The sequence below is a fragment of the Vigna unguiculata genome, chromosome 3 (assembly GCF_004118075.2).
Source record: "Vigna unguiculata cultivar IT97K-499-35 chromosome 3, ASM411807v1, whole genome shotgun sequence".
In the NCBI taxonomy this organism is placed as follows: domain Eukaryota; kingdom Viridiplantae; phylum Streptophyta; class Magnoliopsida; order Fabales; family Fabaceae; genus Vigna; species Vigna unguiculata.
Genome location: NC_040281.1, coordinates 28,575,772 through 28,600,084, shown reverse-complemented (window position 1 = coordinate 28,600,084; position 24,313 = coordinate 28,575,772). Strand labels below are relative to the sequence as shown.

The 24,313-nt window shown below is 32.9% G+C and overlaps 2 protein-coding genes across 6 annotated transcripts; one reads left to right on the top strand and one right to left on the bottom strand.

Moving 5' to 3' along the window:
- Positions 1-1,545: 1,545 nt before the first annotated feature.
- On the bottom strand, positions 1,546-6,087 carry LOC114178983 (pentatricopeptide repeat-containing protein At4g18520, chloroplastic-like). Of its 2 annotated transcripts, none has more exons than XM_028065154.1 (4): positions 5,708-6,087; positions 4,435-4,787; positions 4,035-4,203; positions 1,546-3,652 (listed from the first exon to the last, which is right to left on the bottom strand). In XM_028065154.1, the coding sequence occupies exons 1-4, from the start codon at positions 5,859-5,861 to the stop codon at positions 1,875-1,877; spliced, it is 2,454 nt and encodes an 817-aa protein (XP_027920955.1). In that variant the 5' UTR covers positions 5,862-6,087; the 3' UTR covers positions 1,546-1,874. The 2 variants fall into 2 exon arrangements, with proteins under 2 accessions (XP_027920955.1, XP_027920957.1); XM_028065156.1 differs by having other exon boundaries at positions 4,435-4,784.
- Positions 6,088-17,770: 11,683 nt separating this feature from the next.
- On the top strand, positions 17,771-22,320 carry LOC114176245 (putative E3 ubiquitin-protein ligase LIN). 4 transcript variants are annotated; one of them, XM_028061217.1, is made up of 8 exons: positions 17,771-17,927; positions 18,098-19,283; positions 19,391-19,529; positions 19,620-20,584; positions 20,686-20,833; positions 21,024-21,278; positions 21,399-21,708; positions 21,888-22,319. In XM_028061217.1, the coding sequence occupies exons 2-8, from the start codon at positions 18,202-18,204 to the stop codon at positions 22,040-22,042; spliced, it is 3,054 nt and encodes a 1,017-aa protein (XP_027917018.1). In that variant the 5' UTR covers positions 17,771-17,927; positions 18,098-18,201; the 3' UTR covers positions 22,043-22,319. The 4 variants fall into 4 exon arrangements, 3 of the variants coding, with proteins under 3 accessions (XP_027917018.1, XP_027917017.1, XP_027917016.1); XM_028061216.1 differs by lacking the exon at positions 17,771-17,927 and having other exon boundaries at positions 18,003-19,283; positions 21,891-22,320; XM_028061215.1 differs by lacking the exon at positions 17,771-17,927 and having other exon boundaries at positions 18,004-19,283.
- The last annotated feature ends 1,993 nt before the right edge of the window (positions 22,321-24,313 follow it).

Genomic DNA, 24,313 nt, shown 5'->3' with positions numbered 1-24,313 from the left:
GAGACAACAAATTCAATTCTCTATGGTCCTAGAGAATACATTTATGTTTTATACTATATAAATTAAAAATAAACATCATCAAAATAACATAAAGCTAAATTTTGTATACTAACCTCGCCTTTCTAGAATCTGCATGCCACATGATTAACATAATTCACCAATAAAGAATTGTCAAATGGTCCTTTAGGAAATCCTTCTTGCTACTCTTGCTCCACATAAACCCCTATAGTTGCAGCTCCACATGATCAACATAATTCACTAACAAAGAAGTGTCAAATGGTCCTTTAGGAAATCCTTCTTACTACTCTTGCTCCATATAAACCCCTATAGTGGCAACTATAGGATCTACATCCAAAGAAATAAAACCTGCAACTTCATCATAATTTCTTATACGAATAAAATCAGTAGATCTTTGTCTTGCACGATCTCTACTGCCTTCAGGTTGGCTTGCACCACCTTTAGTCTTTGCCTTATTTGTAATTATTATGTAACAAATCATATCAAAATTATACAACACGCAATACAAATTAATAAACTGATTTCGACATGTTCATTCCAAAAAAACCATATCTGGGAACACCTTCCAGAACATAATAATAAATCTCTTCCAGAAAGCTCATTTCAAAAGGTGTTCCTAGATTTGGTAATTCCTTCCAAAATGGGTATTCCATAATGAGTTTATTAATGTGTTCCAAAAAGTCCATTCCGAAATGTATTACTTAATCCATGAATACCTTCCAGATTTTTAAAAATATTTAATAAAAATGTTAATTTTATTAGAATATCACCATAAGATTTATACAAAAAAGTGAATTTGAGTACCAATTTAAGGAGAAACAATATTGCTTCATTTTTACAAAAAATAGAACTAAATTAAAACTAAAAACAGATATAGGGATCAAATTGAATCATTTTGACACATACACAACTGTGAGGTGACATGTGCAAAAGAAAGAATTCAAAAAAATTCAAAAAACAATAAAAAAAATTCAAAAAAAAATAATCATAAACTGACATGTAACATTGATTTTAACACCGTTTGGTCAAACTAACGACAAAAACCAAATTGAATCATTTTAAGAACCAAATTGAGACAAAAAAAATATTGGACAATCAATTTAACACTACTTAACAAATATATAGACCAAAAGAATAATTTAACCTTAATATTTCAAATAAACCATTTTACTATCAACATAACACACCGGATGGCCTCAAAGAGAGCCCCTAACAATCCTTAACTTGATATTAATTAATACATATTTAGTTTGCTGATAAAAATAAAAGGATTATCCTGAGGTATACAATTTTATTTGTCAACATTACAATTATAACCGTCAATTTTTTTTATTATAATTTTATTTATTTTTTATTTTTCAGTATTTGTTATCATAGAAGATAATTTAAAAAATATTTCAAAAGGATTATAATTTTTTATTTATAACATTAATACCAATTTTGATTTTTTTAATTTTCAAAAATGAAAATATATTGTAGCTAAGGTGTAAGGAGTATAACCCAATATAAAATATAAAACACAACACGTAAATATGATAGCAGCATCCTTCATCATAAATGGAGTTTTCAGAGACAGTGTCACTCTTAAAAATCCCATTTGATGATGAAGTGATTGAGACATTCCTTTTCATTTTTTCATTTTCTCATCATTGTTCATTCTTTTACATAAATGGTAGATACAAGGAAAGCAAAAGAAGCCTATCACTAGTATTTGGTGGCACAATGTTTCTAAAAAATCATTATGTATCCTCCTCATCTACTGAATATACAGTATCCTTTAGCTGCAGCTATAATCTAATTAGGTACATTCACATGTTCTTCAATATTCATTGATGCTCCTATCTTGTAGAAGATTACTAGGAATGCAAGTAATATGAAGAAGATTCACTATTCTGATGAATGTCTACATGCTCAACACCTCCACAAGCACTAACAACTGTTGTATGGATATAATCATCCACCACAAAACCTTCAGCTTGCATTCTGTGCACAAGTTTCAGAGCCTCTCTAGCATGTCCATTCCATGCATAAGCCAAGATCATGGATTCCCAAGACACCAAATTCTTCTCTGGCATGTTGTCAAAAACTTGAAAAGCATCAGCAACATATCCGCATTTTGAATACATATATATTAAAGCACTGTTCACAAATACATTAGACGAGGCAGGAGACTTGCTTGCATAGGAATGAATTAACTTTCCAAGCATTGGAGCTTCTAGTTCTGCACAAGCTTTCAAGGCTGATGAGTAAGTATAGGAATTAGGCAACACGCCTTCTTCCATCATTTCTTGCAAAAACTCCAGAGCCTCAAGTTCAAGCCCAAGTCTAGCACAACCAGAGATAATGGCAGTCCAAGAAACAACATCCCTAAGTGGCATGTGCTGGAGCACCTTGAAAGCATAAGAGTATTCTTTACACTTGCAATAGAACCATACCAAAGTGCTTCCTATGTACATGTTCGTATGGAAAATACGTTTGATTATCTGTGCATGAACCTCTCTTCCAATTAGCAAAGCTTTTGTTGTGCCACAAGCCATCAAGACACTTAAAACTGTCAATTTATTAACATGGATTCTTTTACTCTCCATTAATCGAAACAAGTTTATGGCCTCTTCACCAAACCCATTTCGAGCATATCCTGATATAATAGATGTCCAAGTAGCTGTGTTTCTGATTTTCATTCTATCAAACACCCCTTTAGAATCCACCATCAATCCACATTTTGCATACATATCAACTAGGGAAGTTCCTATAAAAACATCACTCTTACATATATTCTTTATTATGGCACCGTGAAGCTGTGTTCCAAATTTCAGTGCTTTATTCTCTCCACAAGCCTTTAGTGCACTACATATAGTATATTCATTAGGAAAGAACCCTTCACCTAGCATCTGTGACAACATCAACATAGCTTCATACCCAAACCCTTGTTGGGAACAGGCAGTGATCATAGTTGTCCAACATATTACATCGCGCTCTGTCATACAATCAAATGCCCGAAATGCACTTGATATATCACCACATTTTGCATAAAAATGAACAACTGCATTGTCCACAATTATATTCCTCCACCTGCTTTTCAAAATACGAGCATGGATTTGTTTCCCCAGCTTTAAATCCACTCTTTTACCACTCAAATTCATGATACAGACAAACATCTTACTGTTGGCTGGAACCCCATGTTTAACAGAATCTTGAAATAACTTAAAAGCCTCATCATCCAAGTTACATTTTAAATATCCATCAATAATAGCAGTCCATGTGACTGTATTCTTTCTTGGCATTCCATCAAACACACAACGAGCCCGATCCAACTCAACCAATCTTAAATAGCTACAAATCAAATTATTATCAATATAAGTATTTGAATGTCTAAAACATTTCAAGACAATTGCATGTACCCTTCTGACTTCTTCCACATTATAACACAACTGTAGCCAATGAGCAACTAATTCTGGATTGAAGCATTGATTTTTCTCACCTAAGTTGTCTATCTTCCAGCAGGAAGTATCCGAGGGAGACTTGATAACATCTTGGAAGTTCAATTCTGCAGCATTTAGTGCTTCAATGCTTTCCATTGCACTGTCGTAGTCTTTCACAGCAGCCAAGCACATGTTCCGAAGCTTTGCAAAATCTTGTTACATAAACATAGGGTGAAAAAATACAAGATTAATTGAATAGGCAAGTTTGAACTATAAATTGACTCATTTCTTGAATACTAACATCAACGACATAAAAATCCCAAGGCATATTATCACAGTTTATCCAAGGTTAAGGCTAAGCCAGACAAACACTAGCTGAACAATGCATTATAAAAGAACTTTTGGAAAGATGAGAATGAAAATGTAATATGATTCTGTGGATGAATTTGATTATAGAAGACACCAAATCAATAAAATATTTAAAAACTCTGAACTTAAGGGATATCATTCAGTTCTGTGGCTGACCAAATACTTAAAAGCAAAATATACTCTTATAAGAAACACTAATTCAGAATTCAAAGCCTTTAATCTCACCATTTTGTGTTTCAAGATTGTTGACAGAAGATTCAGCTATGGTATGAAGATGTGTAAAGAATTCTCTTGTAAAATCTCTACGACTCCTTGAAACAATTTCACTAATTTCAGATGGATTCTCTTTGATCATTAGGATAAGTTCATTGTGTCTCTGCAACTCTTCATCTATCTGAAGAAGAGGAGTATTAAATGACTTTGTGAATGCCATAAATAACAATTTAAAGGATTGGTATAATATTTAGACAAACAATGTTTCCATTGACGTTTCTTTGTTATATGGGTGGGGGTAAAAGGCTAGATAGAATAGAACTGTGCTAGATTGATTTTAATTAGTCACCCCCAATATCATGATGACAGAGTGATGGGTATAATTTTCAATATCAAATAAGCAATGAAAAACCTCTTTAAGCTTCTTTCTAAGCCAGAGCAGTTTGTTCTTCAGCACCGGATTGTCTATGGCATCTGCCTTATCCTGACAGTGTCTAAAGAAATGGGGCCTAATATTGCTCCACTTCTTGTTTAAAATTAAAAACTTTCTCCAATCGGTCTCATGCAGCATGAAAGACTCGATTAGCTTGTCACAATCTCTAAAGATCATTTCATAGTTATCCAAGAACCCCTTGCCATCATCATCATCATCATCACAAGAACTATCACCACAAAAGGCACCAGTACATGATAACCCTTTACTGATAGGATTTAGCACTGCCCTTGTGCCAGTTGCCTTGGCTGGAAAGTAATGCTGCTGATCTGCTAGATCAAGAAACAAGTTAGCATAATTAGCATAACAGGAATTAGGATCCTCTCATGAAACGCACCACCAATTCAAGTGAGATAAATACAATTATGCTGTAAATACACCATCACAGTGGATTACAACTTTCAAAACTATTTATTTATTCCTAATGATTTTAGTTCCCACACATGGATGAAAGCTAAGTTTTGGTTCCTGGTGTTAATATCAAACAAGTTACAAGCTGCAAAAAGAATTTGGCTGTGATAAACCGTTGCAAAAGAAAATCTACAGGAGCTAAGACTTACCATTTTCTCATACAAGGACTGAAACTTGAAATGCAAACCATTACAGGGACCAAAAGAATACTTTAACTTATTAAAAAAATTAGGTATAAGAATAAGTTTGATTCCGCTAAATATTTGACCACTACATATTTACAGCAGTTTTGCCAACTGATGCCTTAGAGAAGCAAATAATGCTGCTCATTTCCATGCTTGCCATGGTGTTCACCAAGTACAAGATGTTTACTCTCATCTTTTAGACTCAATCCTTCTCCAGTGATCTGTGGTTCATTTTTTCCATTGAATAAAATATAAGGGCAGCTAAGAAATCAAAAATAGAGTTTAAAAAACATAACATTTAATGTTATCACTAAATCTCAACCGGGAAAAACTAGTATTATTTATTGACTCTTTAATCACATCAAAACCGTTTTCATAAAAAAAAAAAAAAAATCAATTTGGGTCTTCCCCTTTCTTTTTGTTTGTTCAGTGTCACAAGTCACGACAATGAAGATAAACCAAAAAAAAAGGAACTCCGTATGCTGATTTTACCTTCTAAGCTCTACCCCAACAACAATACGTAACAAATAACGCAGAAAACAGCTAAAATAAATAGTCGGGGTGACAAAACATAGAGTTGAAAAGTAGAGACTGACCTTTGGAAGCAAAAGTTGAGCTTGGAAGACGAAGTGGATTTGCAAGGAACAAGGAGAAGGGTGAGGGTAACTCTGGAGTGGGTTTGTGAGTGTGGAATCTCTGTTGAAGCGAAGAGGAGGAATGGAGAATTGCGGTTCTTAACGGTAACTCCATGTGTGAAAGTATAGGAAGAGATTGTGAGGTTTTGTGGAGGAAGAGAAAGAGTTCTGAGTTCAGACACTGTTGGTGAAGAAAAATCAGAAGCAAAAATGAAAAGGTTGAAACATTGAAGAAGTTGAAAAATATCTGATAGTTTTGGGATGGAATGGATTGTTGATATTGTGGGAGGTGAAGTATCTAAAGAGTTCAGTGAGGGATAAGGGATCTGCCACCAAATCATTCCCTCACCACTTCTCACACATATGCAACTTAAAATTACTTCATTTAAATGTGTCTTTTTCAAATTTTTATTTTTATTTTTTGTAAATAATTCTATATAAATTTGTCTAAACAGGTTCAATTTTTATTAAGCTTTAACCTACAATAAGATGTGTTAAATGTTTATTTAACGTTATTAAATTAGTTAATGGTAAATATATTTACTATTTGATATGTACCCATTTCTTTGTTCTAACTTTTGTTATGTGTTGATTAACAACAATAAAAAAAAAATCTTTAATCAATATTTTAAATCATTTTTATTACTTTTATTTTACCTATTTATTAAATTTGTTATTGTTTTATAAAATAAATTAGATTATTTTATAAATAACTCATTATTACTTTTTTAAATTGAAAAATAAATAAATAACTAAGATAAATAAGTTAAAATGTATCATTCCATTTTTAATAGTGTGAAATTAATAAAAATTAAACATTTCATCCTCAACATTCAAAAACATATAATTCAAAGTATATATGACATTAGTATAGTTATCTAAAAAGAATAAAATTATATTAACATAATATATAAAAGGGAACAACTATAAACTATAGAGAGTTTTCTCCAAAAGTGCAGATGTCAAAGAAAAAACTATCCTATGGCTCAAACATGTTCCTCATCCTCTAGATGTGAATCAACACATACAACAAAAACATGAGAGTAAGTTGGCTCGAGAAAAGAAACAACATATGTCTATAATACAATAAGTCATTTAATTACAACATCACATAAGTTCATAAATACAACCAAACTCTTCTAGATTCAACTTATCTGAATACATACACTTGAGTCAGACTCATGGAGTCATGTACTTGTGGTGGAAATGCATTGATTTATCGAACTACCACACACAAGGTTAGTCCCTGACACAATAATAAGAACCCTAGAGTTATCCTTATCACATGATCTTTTGTCACTCTCACCACTTAATCATCCTCCTCTAAATGAGTGTGAATGATTAGTAAAGCTCATGATAGATTCACAAAATGGAATAGTCTTTACCTCAATACATACCCTATTGAATCACACCTCAAATAGGATTTCCTTAGAAATCTTTAAATTATCACCAATTCATACTTTGTTTCACATTTATTAGTTAATAAAACTCTTATGATACTAATAATATCAAGAAAACTATAAAACATAATTGATAAAACATACAAAAAAGAATGATGCCCAACATCATCAAAGGTGTGCCCAGCGCTGGCTTCCTAGGGGCTTGGCACCCAGTGAACCACTCTAAAACACCAAAACTCCTTCAACTCCATAGAATGTTCTATCTACACATAGAAACATCACAAAGATGATTAGATCATATTGTTATGATTACTAATCAACATAGATTCACATAAAAAACTCTAAGAACACATGCAAGAGAGACTACATGCGAAGAGAGGACAAATTTGACCAAGAAAGGAGTAGAAAAATCAACTTACTCAAATAAAAAAATTGATCGAATGGTTAGGAAAAACTCATCGATAGGATCACTTCTATGATCTTAGATCTTCAGACATATGAATACAAAGTCAGATAGAGTAGAAAGAAGACAAATAACTCTAAAATGTGGTTTCCAAATATATAGTGTGTTTTAAAGTAATGAAATTGGTTTATAAACTTTCTATTTATACTTAAACGTTTTAATAGTAAAATAATTGAGTCTTACTAATTTAGAAATACTATCAAATATTTTTTGGAACTTTACACATAAGTTATCTCACTTTAATTAAAAAAACAAAACTTAATAATATTCACCTTCCTTGTATGTTTGACTTCGGAATAAAATTTGAAAAAAGGAAAAAAAATAAAGGAAGAAAATGAAGAGAAAATGAATGAAAATTCTTATTTAAATTTTAAAAAAATAAAAGTGAAAAAGTGAAAAAATTATAACATAATTTAATTGATATAATAAATTTTAAAAATATATTAAATGATATATTTTTAAAAATTATCAAATTATATTTGTTGTTATAAATTAATTTCAATTTGAATTGTAATTTTAATGTTACTATGATTATTAATAATATTTATATTGATTATTGTAAGACCCTAGAAAATGGCGTTTTAAAAGTGATAGTGGTTTAAAAATAGTGAGACTCGATTATTTTAATATTAAAAAGGTTTTAGTATAAATAGAATTGTTATAAACGAGTTTCATTATTTTAAAACACACCATCTCTCTAGAAACCACTTTTCTAGAGTTCTCTGACTTCTCTCTAGAGGTTCTGTCTCTCTGGTCATCTGATTGAAGAACCGAGACCGTAGGATTGATCCTCTCGGCAAGCTCTTCAAATTGGACCGATCAGTTTCTCCGTTCGCGTAAGTTGAGTTTCCGCTCTCTTTTTAGTCTTTTTCTATTTTCTGTTGCATGCAAGCCCTCTTCCGCTTGCATGCGACGTTTTAATCATCAGTATGAGTCTCTGTTGATCAGTGATCATAACGGTATGTCCTGATCGTTCTTGTGATGTTTCTATGTGTAGATAGAGCATCCTGTGGAGTTAGAGGTGTTGACGTTTTTAAGGCGTTGACGTTTATAAAGCTGTCTAAACATGATAACAGGTAAGGGAAGCTAACCACTCTTCTTAATTTGAATAGAAAATTAGTAGATGAGCTTGAATTATGTGTTTGATAGATGAATTAGTGTTTGAATTGCATGATTTGGTGAATAATTGCTTTGTGCTTGAGGCAAACTGATCCACTGCATGTGGGAACAGGTTCGTGACCTGGTATTTTCGCCTAGGCGAGTGACGCTCGCCTGAGCGAAAACACCAGGAGATGCACTTCTGTTCCTGCGCGAAGTCTCGCCTAGGCGAGCTGGGGTCGCCTGAGCGAGAGACGGTCTCGCCTAGGCGAACCAGCCTAGCCTGAGCGAGAGTTCGCCCAGGTTTTCTCTTTTTGCCACTATTAGTGTCTCGCCTAGGCGAGACTGGCTCGCCTGAGCGAGATGACCTATCGCCTAGGCTAGACTTTTTAGCCTGAGCGAGAGCTAATGTAGTAATAGTGCTCTAATTCTGTTTTCTTTGGTGGAAATGTATGTTTTTATGTATCCTTGTGCAACTTAGGCCCTGTATGGTTGGAATGCTACCATTGATGTATCGTATGATTAAATTGGATGAATACAAATTATGAGAAGATGTGGTTGAATTAGGATTTCAAGGGAAATTCTAAGAGGAATGTTTTAGCGTATGTAAGGACATAAGGACTCCGTATGGGTTGGTATCCTGAAACTCCAATAATCATTCAAGCTCATATAGAGCAGAATGGATTATGTCGTGAGGAGTAGCAGGAGGTCCTAGTCTTTGGACTTGATCAAGTCTTAGACGCGAAGGGGACTTACCCTGTGAGCGGTCGGGTGATAACTCCTTGTGTCCAACTCTGCAGAGTTTGGGAACCGTCACAGGTGCAAGCCACCCAGAGATCCAATGTCACTTACATAATCCGGATATCGAGTCTAGAGTAATATATCTGCATTGTGGTTGTGGTGGTCTATGTGATTCTAGTGAAAATGACAAAGATTGCATGATTTCTGTTTATAATTGAACTGTATGATTCTTTTAATCAGATTAGCTTACCCTTGCTTGTTGTGTGTCTGTCTCGTGTTGTATGTTTTCCCTTTTGCGATGATCACCTATTCGGTGGGAGTAGATGTGGTTGCAGTGTCAAAGGCACTTCTGGAGGATAAAGAGTCATCGTGTTAGTGTTGAAGAGGAGGTTTCCAGTGGGAGCTTTAGCAGTGGTCAGTAGTACAGAGTTTATTAGTTTAGTTTAAGTGTATAAGTGATATATTTTTATAGTCATACCTTTTGTAAGACTGTATTAATATATTGTGTACACTGGATTATCTGTTGTGGAACTATGATGAAACTCCCTATTTTTATTAGTTTTAAGCTGCTAAATTGGGATGTTACAATTATTAATTTTATTATTCTATAAATTTATTTCACTTTTATTTACTATTTTTATTAATATAGTTATTATTATTATTATTATACAAATTTATTTAATTTTTATTGTTTTCTATCAATATTATTATATAAATTTATTTTATTATTAGACTAAATAATAAATAATTATATAATTGATTATATTATATAATATAAATATAAATATAATTTATTATGTTATATAAGATAATTTATTTTCACATTATTTGCTGCTAAAGTTGTAAATAAATTATCTTTGAGTTAAATTTTCATAAAAAAAGAAAGGTCCAAAAATGTCTTTCCCATATTTTCATGGTCGTATTTCTGTTTAAATTAGCAGAAATAAACCACTTTTTTCATAAGTGTTTTTTCTTATCCACGAGAAGTACTCCTGCATAAATAAATACATCATTCCAAATATCACCATCCATGCATAGAACATTTTTAAATAAGACAATCCATGTTAAAACTGATTTTTTTTATTAGTTTATAGATTACTTTAATTATATACCTATTTATTGTAAAAAATAGACTGTAAAACTTAACAATGTGAAAGTGCAGATTTTTTGTTTGATTTTTTTATTATCTTCTTTTAAATATTAAAAATATATTAATATTGGTATATTAAAAAAACTAATATACTTTGAACGGAAATGATATTTAGACATATATTTTGAACTTACTTTTGGCATAGTGACGTGTCAATCATTTTTTTTTATTTAAAAATTTGTTTTATTTTACTTTTGTAAAATTGAAACACGTGTGAGAGAAGATGGGGAAGAGGTTCAGCATAGAGAACCCATGGTTTTCTCATTTGAAAGAGAGCACTGCAACTTGAGAGAAGAGAGAAGCAATGCCTCGCGACATTATCGAAAAGAGAAGTAGGGTCTGAGGTTTGGGTTCTCAACGGCGATGGGTGGTGATTCGTTTTGACTTTGTTCTTTATTTCACTCTCACAATTTCCAATGATTCATTTTCATTCAAATATCATACGTGATTGAAATGTTTGTGGTTGGTTGTTTTGTGGGTGAGTTGTAGGGTTTCTCCATTCTATCATTGCTGTTGGTGTAGATATCATTTAGGATTTAGATTTTTTCTGAGTTGAAGATGACGACACTAGAACCACTCTTAACGGAAAAAAATATGACAGCAGGAGTCACACAATGTGGGGATTTATGTGCAAATAGGTGGGGAGTTGCGTTGGAGTTTTTGTACAAATACTGGACAGTTATGCAAGTATGAGATATCATGTTCAATGTACCTAATATGAACCATAAAATGACATTGAAGTCCTCATGAAGAACTAAAAAGTCTGTTAGACCCAATCTTAATGAAAAAAAATATGACAGCGTGAGTCACTAACATGTGGGGAGCCATGTGCAAATAAGTAGGGAGGTGCATTTAGGTTTTTGTACAAATACTAGACAATCATGTAAATATGAGACAACAACTTTAATATACCTAATGTCAACCACAAAAATCACATTGCAATCCTCATGAAGATCAGAAAGCTTCATTGGACCCAATCTTAACGAAAAAAAATATAACAGTAGAAGTCACACAAATGTGGGAAACTATGTGCAAATAAGTGGGGAGTTACGTTGAGTTTTTTGTACAAATACTGAACAATTGTGTATTTATGAAACAACATGTTCAATGTTCCTAATATGGACCACAAAAATGACATTGCAGTCTACATGAAAAACAAAAAAGTCTGTTGGACCTAGTCTTAACGAAAAAAATATGACAGAAGGAATCATAAACATGTGGGGAACCATGTGCAAAGAAGTGGAGAGTTGCGTTGGGATTTTAATACAAATACTAGACAATTATGTAAGTATGAGACGACATGTTCAATGTATATAATATGAACCAAAAAAGTGACATTGTAGTCTTCATGAAGAAAAAAAAGAGTTTGTTGAATCCAATCTTAATGGAAAAAAAATATGACAGCAGGAGTCACAAATGTGGGGAGCCATGTGCAAAAAAGTGGGGAGTTGCATTGAATATTTTGTACAAATACTGGACAATTATGTAATTATGAGACAATATGTTCAATGTAGTTAATATAGATGACAAAAATGACATTGTAGTCCTCATGAAGAACAAAAAAAATTTGTTGGACCTAATCTTAACAAAATAAAAAGACAGCAGGAGTTACACATGTGGGGAACCATGTGCAAATAAGTGGAGAGTTATGTTAAAGTTTTTGTACAAATACTGGACAATTCTATATTTACGAGACATGTTCAATGTACCTAATATGGGCCACAAAAATGACATCGTAGTCTTCATGAAGAACAAAAAAGTTTATTGGATCTAGTCTTAATAAATAAAATATGACAGAAGGAATCATTAACATGTGGCAAAGAAGTGGAAAGTTGCGTTGAGATTTTAATACAAATACTAGACAATTATCTTAATTGTATAGAACATAACATGTATAAATTTTTAACTTGTACATACAACATGACTATTAAGACTGAGTCGAACAAACTATTTTGTTTTTCATAAGGATTAAAATGTGATTTTTATAACCAACCTTAGATACATTGAACATGTTGTCTCACAAATACATAATTGTTCAATATTTGTACAAAAAACATAACGTAACTCCCCACTTATTTGCACATAGTTTCCCACATTTGTGTAACTTCTGCTGTTATATTTTTTTTCGTTAAGATTGGGTCCAATGAAGCTTTCTGATCTTCATGAGGATTGCAATGTGATTTTTGTGGTTGACATTAGGTATATTAAAGTTGTTGTCTCATATTTACATGATTGTCTAGTATTTGTACAAAAACCTCAATACACCTCCCTACTTATTTGCACATGGCTTCCCACATGTCAGTGACTCCCGCTGTCATATTTTTTTCATTAAGATTGGGTCTAACAGACTTTTTAGTTCTTCATGAGGACTTCAATGTCATTTTATGGTTCATATTAGGTACATTGAACATGATGTCTCATATTTGCAGAACTGTCCAGTATTTGTACAAAAACTCCAACGCAACTCCCCACCTATTTACACATAAATTCCCACATTGTGTGACTGCTGCTGTCATATTTTTTTCCGTTAAGAGTGGTTCTAGTGTCGTCATCTTCAACTCAGAAAAAACCTAAATCCTAAATGATATCTACACAAACAACAACGATAGAATGGAGAAACCCTACAACTCACCCACAAAACAACCAACCACAAACATTTCAATCACGTATGGTATTTGAACGAAAATGAATCATTGGCGATTGTGAGAGTGAAACAAAGAACATAGTCAAAACGAACCACCACTCATCGCTGTTGAGAACCCAAACCTCAGACCCTACTTCTCTGTTCGATGATGTCGCGAGGCATTTCTTCTCCCTTCTCTCAAGTTACAGTGCTCTCTTCCAAATGAGAAAACCATGGGTTCTCTTTGCTGAACCTCTTCCTCATCTTCTCCCACATGTGTTTTAGTTTTAAAAAAATAAAATAAAACAAATTTTTAAATAAGAAAAATAATATACACGTCAGCATGTCAAAAGTAAGTTCAAAATATATGTCTAAATATCATTTCCGTACTTTGAAACATCAAAATTAATATCCAATAGTATATTTTGAAGATCGAAAATGATATTTGAACATGATTTTTAAACTCAATTTTGACATAGCTGACGTGGTAGAGCAATTTTGCTTTTTAAATTGATTTTCATTAAATGATATTAATTCTTGTATGTGCTACGGACAGTTTTGGAGGCAAAGAGCAAAATGCATTGTGTTTTGCAGAGAGAAATAGAGGCTTTATGTTTCGTTGAGAGAAGATAGAATGGTTTCCGTTGCCGTCATCCATGCCTATGTTGATGATCTTTTGTAAGTTTCCTTTTGTTCTATCCCACACCTTCATCTTCATTGTTTCCGAATTTCCTTTGTTGTTTTCACACATCTCTATGGTTTGTGCTTGGTAAAGTTGTGACCTTTGGAGGAAAAATTGAGTTGTCTTCGTTGTTGATGGAGGTGTGGTTTAGTGTGCAGTTTATGGTGGGGTTTTGTACATTGTTGGCATTTTTTGGGTGGTGTTGTTGGAATTCTTCCTTCCTTCATCGACGTTCATTGCGTTGTTGGTTATGTGTGTCTTTTTTATGGTGGTAGAGTTCCTCTTTTGTTACCTTTCCATTCCGTTATGGGTGATGTGGGTCGTTTTATGATATGTTTTTTTGTTCGGAAGTAGAAAATGGGAAATAAAGGACTTCAATTTGGTGATTGCAGTGAGGAGAAGAAGGTATGTTATGTTTTACCTGGGCATTGATGGTAAAAATAGTATGTGGGGAATTGTGATGGTAAAAATAGAGAGTTATGTTGGATATTTTGGTCATGAGTTGTAGTACTTAAAGAAAATACATATATATATATATATATATATATATATATATATATATAATGTGAACACCAAATGTTCAATGTTGGCATAATATAAGACAAAATAATTTTCATTACTACTAAATTTAGTAACACCTAGTTTGGATGATGACCATGAAGAAAAGTCTCTTAAGTTACTTATGACCCATGTGAGGAGTTGTGATGGTAAAAGTGGGGAGTTGTGTTGGTTATTTTGTTCATCAGTTGCAGTACTTAAAGAAAAAATAAATAAATAAATGTCACAACCAAATGTTCAGTGTGGACATAATATAAGACAAAACGATTTCTATAGCCACTAAATTCAATGGCACCTACTTTGGATGGTGTCCATGAGAACAAGTCTCCTTAGTTATTATTCTGAAAAAATAATATTTTTTGAAAAGTAAGGATGATTTTTTTTTGGGAATGACGATATTTTTCAGAATATTTTTTCAAAATAATAACTAAGGAGACTTTTTTTATGGCAACCATCCAAAGTAGGTGTTACTGAATTTAGTGATAATGGAAATTCTTTTTTATTATATTATGCCCACACTAAACATTTGGTGTTCACATTATATATTTTTTTCTCTTTAAGTAATGCACTGATGACCAAATATCCAACATAACTCTCCATTTTTACCATCACAACTCCCAACATAGGTCATAATTAACTAAGGAGACTTTTTTTCCTGACAGCGTTCAAAGTAGGTGTTATTGAATTTAGTGGTAATGGAAATCCCTTTTTCTTATATTATGACCACAATGAACATTTGGTATTCACATTATTTATTTTTTTTCTTTAAGTACTGTAAGTGATGACCAAAATAACCAACATGACTCCCCACTTTTACCATCACAACTCCCCACATGTTATAAGTAACTTAGGAGACTTTTTTTCATTGACACCATCTAAAGAAGGTGCTACTGAATTTAGTGGCAATGAAAATTGTTTTGTCTTATATTATGTCCACACTAAACATGCGGTGATGACATTTTTTTTTAAGTAATTCAAGTGATGACCATAATAACCAACATAATTATCCACTTTTACCATCACAACTCCCTGTAGTTATGAGTAACTTAGGAGACTTTTTTTTATGGTCACCATCCAAAGTAGGTGCTACTGAATTTAATGGTAATGGAAATCTTTTTGTTTATATTATGCCCACACACAAAAATTTCGTGTTCACATTATATATTTTTTTTCTGTAAGAACTGCAACTGATGACCAAAATATCCAACATAACTCCCTACTTTTACCATCACAACTCCCACATACTTCATAAGTAACTTATGAGACTTCTTTTCATGGTCACCATCCAAAGAAGGTGTTATAACTGCAATATACTCCTTTTGTTCAACATGTAATCTATCATTCAAAGCACTAATATACTTCACTTTGCAGGAATGACGGGAAAACATCTGTATACCCAATCATACATTTAGTCCCTTCACAAAATTCAAAGAAATCATACATTTAGTCCCTTCACAAAAATTCAAAGAAATCATACATTTAGTCCCTTCACAAAAATTCAAAGAAATCAATGCATAGGTAAAACATAACATACCTTCTTCAACTCACTACAATCACTAAATTGAAGTTCTTTATTTCCCATTTTCTACTCCTGAACTAAAAAACATATCATAAAACGACCCACATCACCCATAACGGAATGGAAAGGTAACAAGAGAGGAACCCTACCACCATAAAAATGACACATATAACCAACAACGCAATGAACATCGACGAAGGAAGGAAGAATTCCAACAACACCACCAAAAAAACGCCAACAATGTATAAAATCCCACCACAAACTGCACACTAAACCATACCTCCATCAACAACAAAGACAACTCTATTTTTCCTCTGAAGGTCAGAACTTTACCAAGCACAAATCATAGAGATGTGCGAAAACAACAAAGGAAATTCAGAAACGATGAAGATGAAGGTGTGGGATAGAATAAAAGGAAACTTACAAAAAACCGTCACTGTAGGTGTGGATGACGGCAACGGAAACCACTTTGTCTTCTCTCAACAAAACATAAAATCTTTGTTTCTCTCTACGAAACACAATGTCTTTTGCTCTTTGTCTCCAGAACTGTCTGTAGCACATGCAAGAATTAATATTATCGAATGAAAATCAATTTAAAAAATAAAATTGCCCTACCACGTCAATTATGTCAAAATTGAATTTAAAAATCATGTTCAAATATATTTTCGTTTGAAGATATACAACATGATGAAAAAAAAAAATCAAGTCTCATACATGTTATCGAACATCGTCTTTTGTGTTGTAACTCTATGAACTTGTCCTCCTTGTTTATGTCCAAAAACTACTGCCAAAACCACGAAAACAGTAACAATGGTTTCCATTTTCGTACCCACAATTTACTTTCATATATAATATTTTTTTATATATAAAATTGAATCAATAATTCAGCGATTAATATATATATATATATATATATATATATATATATATATATATATATATAATTCAATAAATATATTGTATTTAGTAAATACAATAATTAGTATCATAAAAGAGAAATATTAGTATACATATCAGTAACATTAGCAGAGGATATTAAACATAATTAAAAAAAAAAACAGGACTACAAGGGTAATTATATATTTTTTTATTTGTTAATAGTTAACATAATTTTGACAAAGGAAGGAACTTTTTTGTATGTAAAAAAGGATATTGGATGCAATTACCTAAAACTAAACATAATGTAGTTTGTATATAATGTTCTTTATAGATAAGAACACAAGACTGAAAAAATATTATTATGAGGAAGCATAAAAAATAATAAATAAATATTTGAAGTTTCTTATAAATCTATTTTCAATTGAGTGTTTAATAATATTTCTTATTTATTAGATACTAAAATTTTTATATTTCTTAATTATTTAAAAAAATATTGATTAGGTATTATCTTATTTTCTTTTATCTCCACAATTTAAAAAAATTAAAATTGGTATAAAATGATAATAAAACAAAAAAAAATATTATCATTTTATATTAACTAATATTATTTTATTAATCATAAAATATATTTATTAATAATGAATATAATAAGATTTTGAATACCTAATAAAAAATTAATGAAAGTTTAATAAAAAATATACATATTAGATTTAATTGTTTATGATTAAAATAATATAAATATTAAGTGGTTTTAAATTTAGTTTTTATATATAGTTATAGTAAAAAGGAAGACTGTTTTGGGTTGCGTAGAATGTTACAACATAGTAAGTTACGAAATTAGGAGTTAAAAGACCTTGAAAGATTCAGCAAACATGATTGATTGATTAGTCCAACACTTTTCTTGTCTTCATTTCTGTTCCTATGTCCCTCACTGTCTCCACTCTCATTTCTAGCTGTCTTCTATTCTCCATTTTTCCTCTTTCCCACTGCGCACCAAACTCAAAACAAATGGAAACAGAGTAGTGTTTTCAATACAAAGAAATGCCAAAAAAAGAAAATGGAAGAAGAGTGAGTGTTATTATGCATTTTTTTTTTCTTCAAAACATTGTTTTTTCTCATATAAATATTTTTTCATTCAAAAATTACATAAATAAATTTTCCTAAACCCTGAATGGTTATGATAACTTTTACTTCTCCTTTCCTTTTTAACACGTTGTCTCTCTCTTCTCAAGAAACAGTTGATTTGTATTCGTTGGCTCTGAATTCTAAGAAAGTGGTTTCACTGAAAGCTCAAATTTGTCTTTCTTTCTTTCTTTCTTTCTTTCTCCCGTTGCCATTGGAGATGACTTCCCTCAGAGAACTTCTCACAGAAGAAGGCTTCTACCAAACAACTTCAAACCTCAACCCTTTGAAGCCAAAATTCAAATTCTCACCGCAAACACCAGAGATAATAATAAACTCACTCCCTCTACACATATGCAACGATCGAAAAAGCCTTGATTGTTCCAACAACAACTCCACGATACCAAGTGGGTCTTGGTCTTTTCAATCCAACTCTCAAAGGGTTGGTTCACTTTCTGAAATTTGGAAGAATTCCAAATCATTGTTTTCACCGGGTTCAAGAACAGTGGGACCTCCCATGAATGAAGTAGCCACCAGAGCAGTGGTTTCTATCCTCAGTGGCTACATTGGAAGATTTGTGAAAGATGATCATTTCAGGAAAATAGTGAGAGACAAGTGCAGTTCTTACTTGATCAGAAGGAGAAACGGTTCTGGGTCAGAAGAAGAGGTTCTGGTAAACATGAAACTGGCCATGGAGAATATTGACAAGTTGGTGCAGGATCAAGGGACAAGGAAAGAGATAAAGATGGAAAGCTTAAGGAACTCCATTGAGCTTTTGACCATAGTTTCTTCATTGAATAGTAAAAGTAAAACACCAAGGGAAGCTGGTTCAACTTGTGGAATACCCAATTCCCATATCTCTGCTTGTGCTCAGCTCTACTTGGCAATAGTTTACAAGCTTCAGAAGAACAACAGGATTTGTTCTAGGCACCTGCTGCAAGTGTTTTCTGATTCTCCATTTTTGGCTAGGACTTACTTGCTTCCTGACCTTTGGGAGCACGTGTTCCTTCCTCATCTTCTCCATCTTAAAATTTGGTATGCTGAGGAACTCGATGCACTTTCGGCTTCGACTGAATGTCAGGATGTGAAGGAGAACACAATGAGGACTTTGAGCAAAGAGTATGGGAAAAAAGTGGACACAGGAACTGCTTTGTTTGCTTTGTATTACAAGCAGTGGCTTAAAGTTGGGGCAAACGAGCCTCCTCTTCCCGTTGTTCCATTGCCATCAAGACCAAGTCGAGGATCATCAAGAAAAATGTCTTCAGATTCTTTTGTTTTGAGTTCTTCAATCAACAAAAACTTGTAAGTGACATGGATATTTTGCATTCACTGGCTCATTCATTCTAGTTATGTTTTCACAAGAAACAAATCAGGTAAATGGTAGTTTATGTTTTGGTTGCTTGCAATAGATACAAGGAAGTATTTGGCCCCAAACTAGAGCTGAAATCTACCACCCTGGCTGATCAAAATGGATTGCTGACAATCAAATGGGGCTCAGGGAATGATGAAAATTTGTATGGAGATGACTACAACCGCAGTTCACTTCAGGTAAGTTTCAGTATCTTCATTGAATGACAGATTTAAAATATAGAATGCATTTGAAACATATAATGTCTTTTTATTTCCCACCTTTGGCAGAAACAAGACACTGTATTCCTTGGAAAATCTTCAAGGACAATTGACGATAGTTATGCCGAATTAAAGCAAGGGTCACAGAGATTGGACTATTTTCAGTGCTTTTCTTGTAGGAGTATGCAAGCAGAAAGCTTGGTGAGCAGCAACTACGCATCCTGCAATGCTTCATTTAGAAACGAAGCAACTGTTCTTTCAAGCGAATTTGTTGGAGCTATCACAACTATATGTTCATCAGATACTCTCAGTGAATGTGAATTTGCAATTCGTGTGATTGCCAAAGCTTGGTTGAACTCTCATGTTGACCCTCTAATTGAAGAAGCAGTGTCACAATCTAGTGTAGTTGAGGCTATCCTGGAGGTACTGTTTGCCTCAAGTATAGATGAAATTCTAGAATTGGCTATATCAGTTTTAGCAGAACTAGTAGGGAGGAATGATGCAATTAGAGAAATTATACTGAGCTGGGATCCACTACTAGATATCTTTGTGAGACTTTTAAGAAAAACTGGCCTGTTCCTAAAAGCTGCTGTTCTGCTTTATCTGTTAAAGCCACAGGCAAAACAGATGTTATCACCAGAATGGGTGTCTCTTGTACTTCGAGTGTTAGAATTTGGAGACAAAGTTCTAACCCTCTTCACAGTTCAATGCTGTCCTCAAGAGGCTGCAATTTACTTTATGGACCAACTTCTTACTGGTTTTGATGAAGTTAAGAATTTAGAGAATGCTAGGCTGGTTGTTTCTCTTGGGGGATTGCCCTTTCTCATGAAAAGAATTGAAGAAGGAGAGGTTCACCAAAGAAACAAAGCTGTTTTTATTATTTATAGTTGCATTTATGCTGAAGGAAGCTGCCGGAGTTTTCTATCTGACAATATAAAGAAGAGTTCTTTGCTAGAACTCATTGTTCTCAGTAACAGTAAAAGTTGCAGTGGATGTGCCTTTGCTGTGCTAGCTGAGTTGCTCTATCTTGAAAGGCACTTTTTCATTACCTAACTTTTTTTGAAGATATCTTTTTATTTGTTTCCTTACTAAATTTTACCACAAAGTGCTGACATGAGTCTTTTGAAACTGTCAGAACCACCAAGATTTTAAAATTCTTAAGGGGACTTAAAGATGGATGGGGTGGCCTAAACACAATGCACATTCTGTTCATCTATCTTCAGAGGGCTCCACCAGAACAACGTCCTCTGGTTGCAGCAGTATTATTGATGCTTGATATTATGGTAATTCTTTCACCCTCTTGAATGGAAACATTAACCTTTTATTGTTCGGAGAAAAACATTTAGGTGAATAATTTTCCAAGTTGTTCTATAATCAATCAAGCTATTAGACTGTTTAACCGTCCATTAGTCCGTAATATATCAAGTTTAGTTTGTTGAAGAGTTCACAAATGGAAAAGCAGTTGTTTTGCAGGAAGATCCTTTCAAAGAGAGCTTTTATAGAGCAGAAGCAATTGACGCAATTGTGGTTGCTTTAGATTGTCAAGTGTGTAATGATATAACACAAGAACAATCAGCAAGAGCTTTACTCTTGTTAGCAGGAAACTTTACTTATACAGGAGAATCATTAATGGAGAGAACATTTTTACACAAAGCTGGCTTTCAAGAAAATTGCATGGAAGGTTCCTCTTATGGCAGGGAAATTGTTGTTTATGATTCAGCTCACAAGGTAACCATTGGATTATAATTATGCAATTGTCAAGTTTCATATCCCTGGTTCTGTAAACAGGAACCGCTTTTAGTATCACTAGCAATTCAAGATATTGATTGGTTGCATGTTGTTGATTAGAGTGAAGAGGACAATGAAGCTGAAACATGGCGAAGAACAACAGCATGTGTCTTGTTCCAAAGTGGAAACAAGAATTTACTAAAGGCACTTTCAGATTCTTTAACCAATGGAGTCCCAAGTTTAGCACGAGCTAGCCTTGTAACAATTTCTTGGATGAGTAGCTACCTTCACTTAGTTGATGACAGAAAGTTCCCACCATTGGCATTCTCAATCCTCACGCCACTGCTGCTAAAATCATTGAATTATGATAAAGAGGTTGAGGCAAGAGTTTTGGCTTCATATTCATTGCTATGCCTTGTAAAAAATTCAGGTATGAACTATGAAAGGACCATTTGCTTCAGTTTTGCTCAAACTTTTAGATTTGGCATCAGAAGAAAAAGGGGGGCTTCAGAATATACTAATATAAACTAATGAGATTTTAATCAGAATTTTGTATCGTTGGTTAACTCTTCTCTTTTTCATTTGTCCTTTTTTTTGTCAAACTTGTAGCAGGATGTGTCTCTTTCCTAGCATCAGTGGATAAAGATTCAATAAAAAATCTTCAAAATCTCTCTCTTGTTACGTGGACTGCGAATGAGCTAATTGCAATCATCTCGAAAAGCAGCTTGCAGTACAAAAGAATGAAAAACAAAGCTCATTTTTGAACTGTTGGTGTGTTCTTTGTTCATTCGCGTGATTGTAATTAACCAGCACCATCCTTGAGTTTGCATAGCTGATTAGTTTGAGTGGAAATGTTACTGCCAAAAGTCTACTTTGTTTCATTTTATGATAGCTTATGATCTCACAACCTGAAAAGCTTGTTCAGCCAAAGAAAGAAACAACTAACACGGGGAAAACAGTAAAATAGTCTTGCGTGCTAAATCATATCCAACACAAGAAGTTACCCATTGATTATGGTATTATGTTTTCGTTCCAAGATTACAAAAAGTGTGATTATGTCAATGTCTTTGTAACATCACTCGATGAAAGGAAAGGAAAAAGAGGACAAAAAATAGATGAGAAAAAGGGGGTAACTTTATTAAGCATTTTGCATGGATTACTAACTTATTTCTTGCGTGGTTGTGCATGTGCACCTCCATGCTCGAGGCTGTGACAGACTAAAGTACCCCCCACACTCTCCATAAGGAAAAAGGAATCTCTTAGCAAAAAACTATTTTCCTGCCGAATAGCAGACAAACATGTGGATGTGACTGTGATCACTCATTGCAGGAACCTCACGAGGGGAGAGAACTGTTTTTCTAAGCTTATAGTAACTTCAAAATTAAATCCATTCCATACACACATAAGCAAGCTAAGTATTAAACTTGGATTGGTACTCAGGCTGGTCAACAAATTGAGATATTTAAAAATAAAAAATGTTTTTAGCCGCTAAAGTTAGATATAAAATTAAAATTCGTTCGTATCACAAATTTTGATACAATTTAGTTCAAAAAAATAAATAGATATATTATCTTTCTGATCTAATTACATAAACTTTTTTGACGCGTTAAAGTGTATTTCAACTTATGTTTAAATTGTTTATATAATTTGATACATTTCAACTCAATTGTCTCGTTAGAATATCATTTAACACATAAAAGAGATTAACAATTTTGAATTAAAAGTATCATATTAATTCATTTAAATTTTAAAACTAAAATGTATCAAAATTTAAAAAAGAACAAATTCTAATTTGACGTCCAAGTTTAAAAACTAAAAGTATATTTAATTTATTTTTTTCTCAAGTGTCTTATTTAAAAAAAAAAAAAACTGTTTCATGATTTTTTAAAGGTCGTTAGGAATCTAACAGCGAGTTAAAAGTCTTATATCACAGATAAAATTAAAAAAGATGAGTGCAATATAAAAAGATAGACCCACAAACCATAAACAGTAAGGTTTTATATTTAAGTGGTATAAGGTCTCTTAACTCATACCTCAAAGGTGATGAATTTTCTTAATTTATCTCAGTAAAAACATCTCAAGAGCTGTATCACAGTTGATAGTTTGTGTTGATGACGATCAAATGTTGGGGTAATATAACATTTCCACTAACATAAACTCAGACTTTAGTTTTAAGAATTAGTAAATATGGTAAGAAACCATAGTGAGGAAACTATGCAAAGCTGGATAAGTTTTTGGGACACTAAGATTCCAAGTGTTAGTTACTTTTATTAGGCCAAAAAGAAACATGCATCGCTGGAACAGAGGTCAAGTCCTACGTCATCTATACATTGATGTTTTGGCTCTCTGCGTATGGCCTTTGCCACCATTTATAAATCTTGGCATCTAACGTAATGCTAATTTCCCACATATATAAAGACAAACCAACTTTTCTTTCTCTATAGCCGCTTCATATAAACTACTGAATCATCCATATCGCACCAACAAAATCACTTTAGTCTCAATATTATTATCATGCCATTTGTCTTCTGTAGCAATACACTTTTTGTCATTATTTAAATTTATATCAATCACATTTTACTATGTAATTCTCCTACAACTATATAGTATCATTCTCTGAGATAAAAATCACATGACTAAGAGATTCACCAATAATAAAATTTCATAATATATAACTGATACAAACTTTATCTTACAAACTAATTTTGTAGAATTGAATTAAATTTAAAGTTAAAATCTTATCGATTTTGTGTTCGAAATTTTCCCCAGGGGCAAGAATAGTCTATTTTGGTACATTTATTCCTTCTCATCTTTAAGCAATGAATTTTGCAGCAAATGACAGAGGGTTTTTGATTGGTGAAACTCCATGCTGAGGCATGTGGTTGCAGTGGGTGGCCACAAGTGTATCTTCCATTGTCTTGACCTGCATTAGAGGAACCCCATCTCCAACAAAACAATGAAACAGCCGTATACAAAGCAAAAAGAGTAAGACAAGAATCCAAACTCCAATTTTTCATGAAATATATGACCAATCA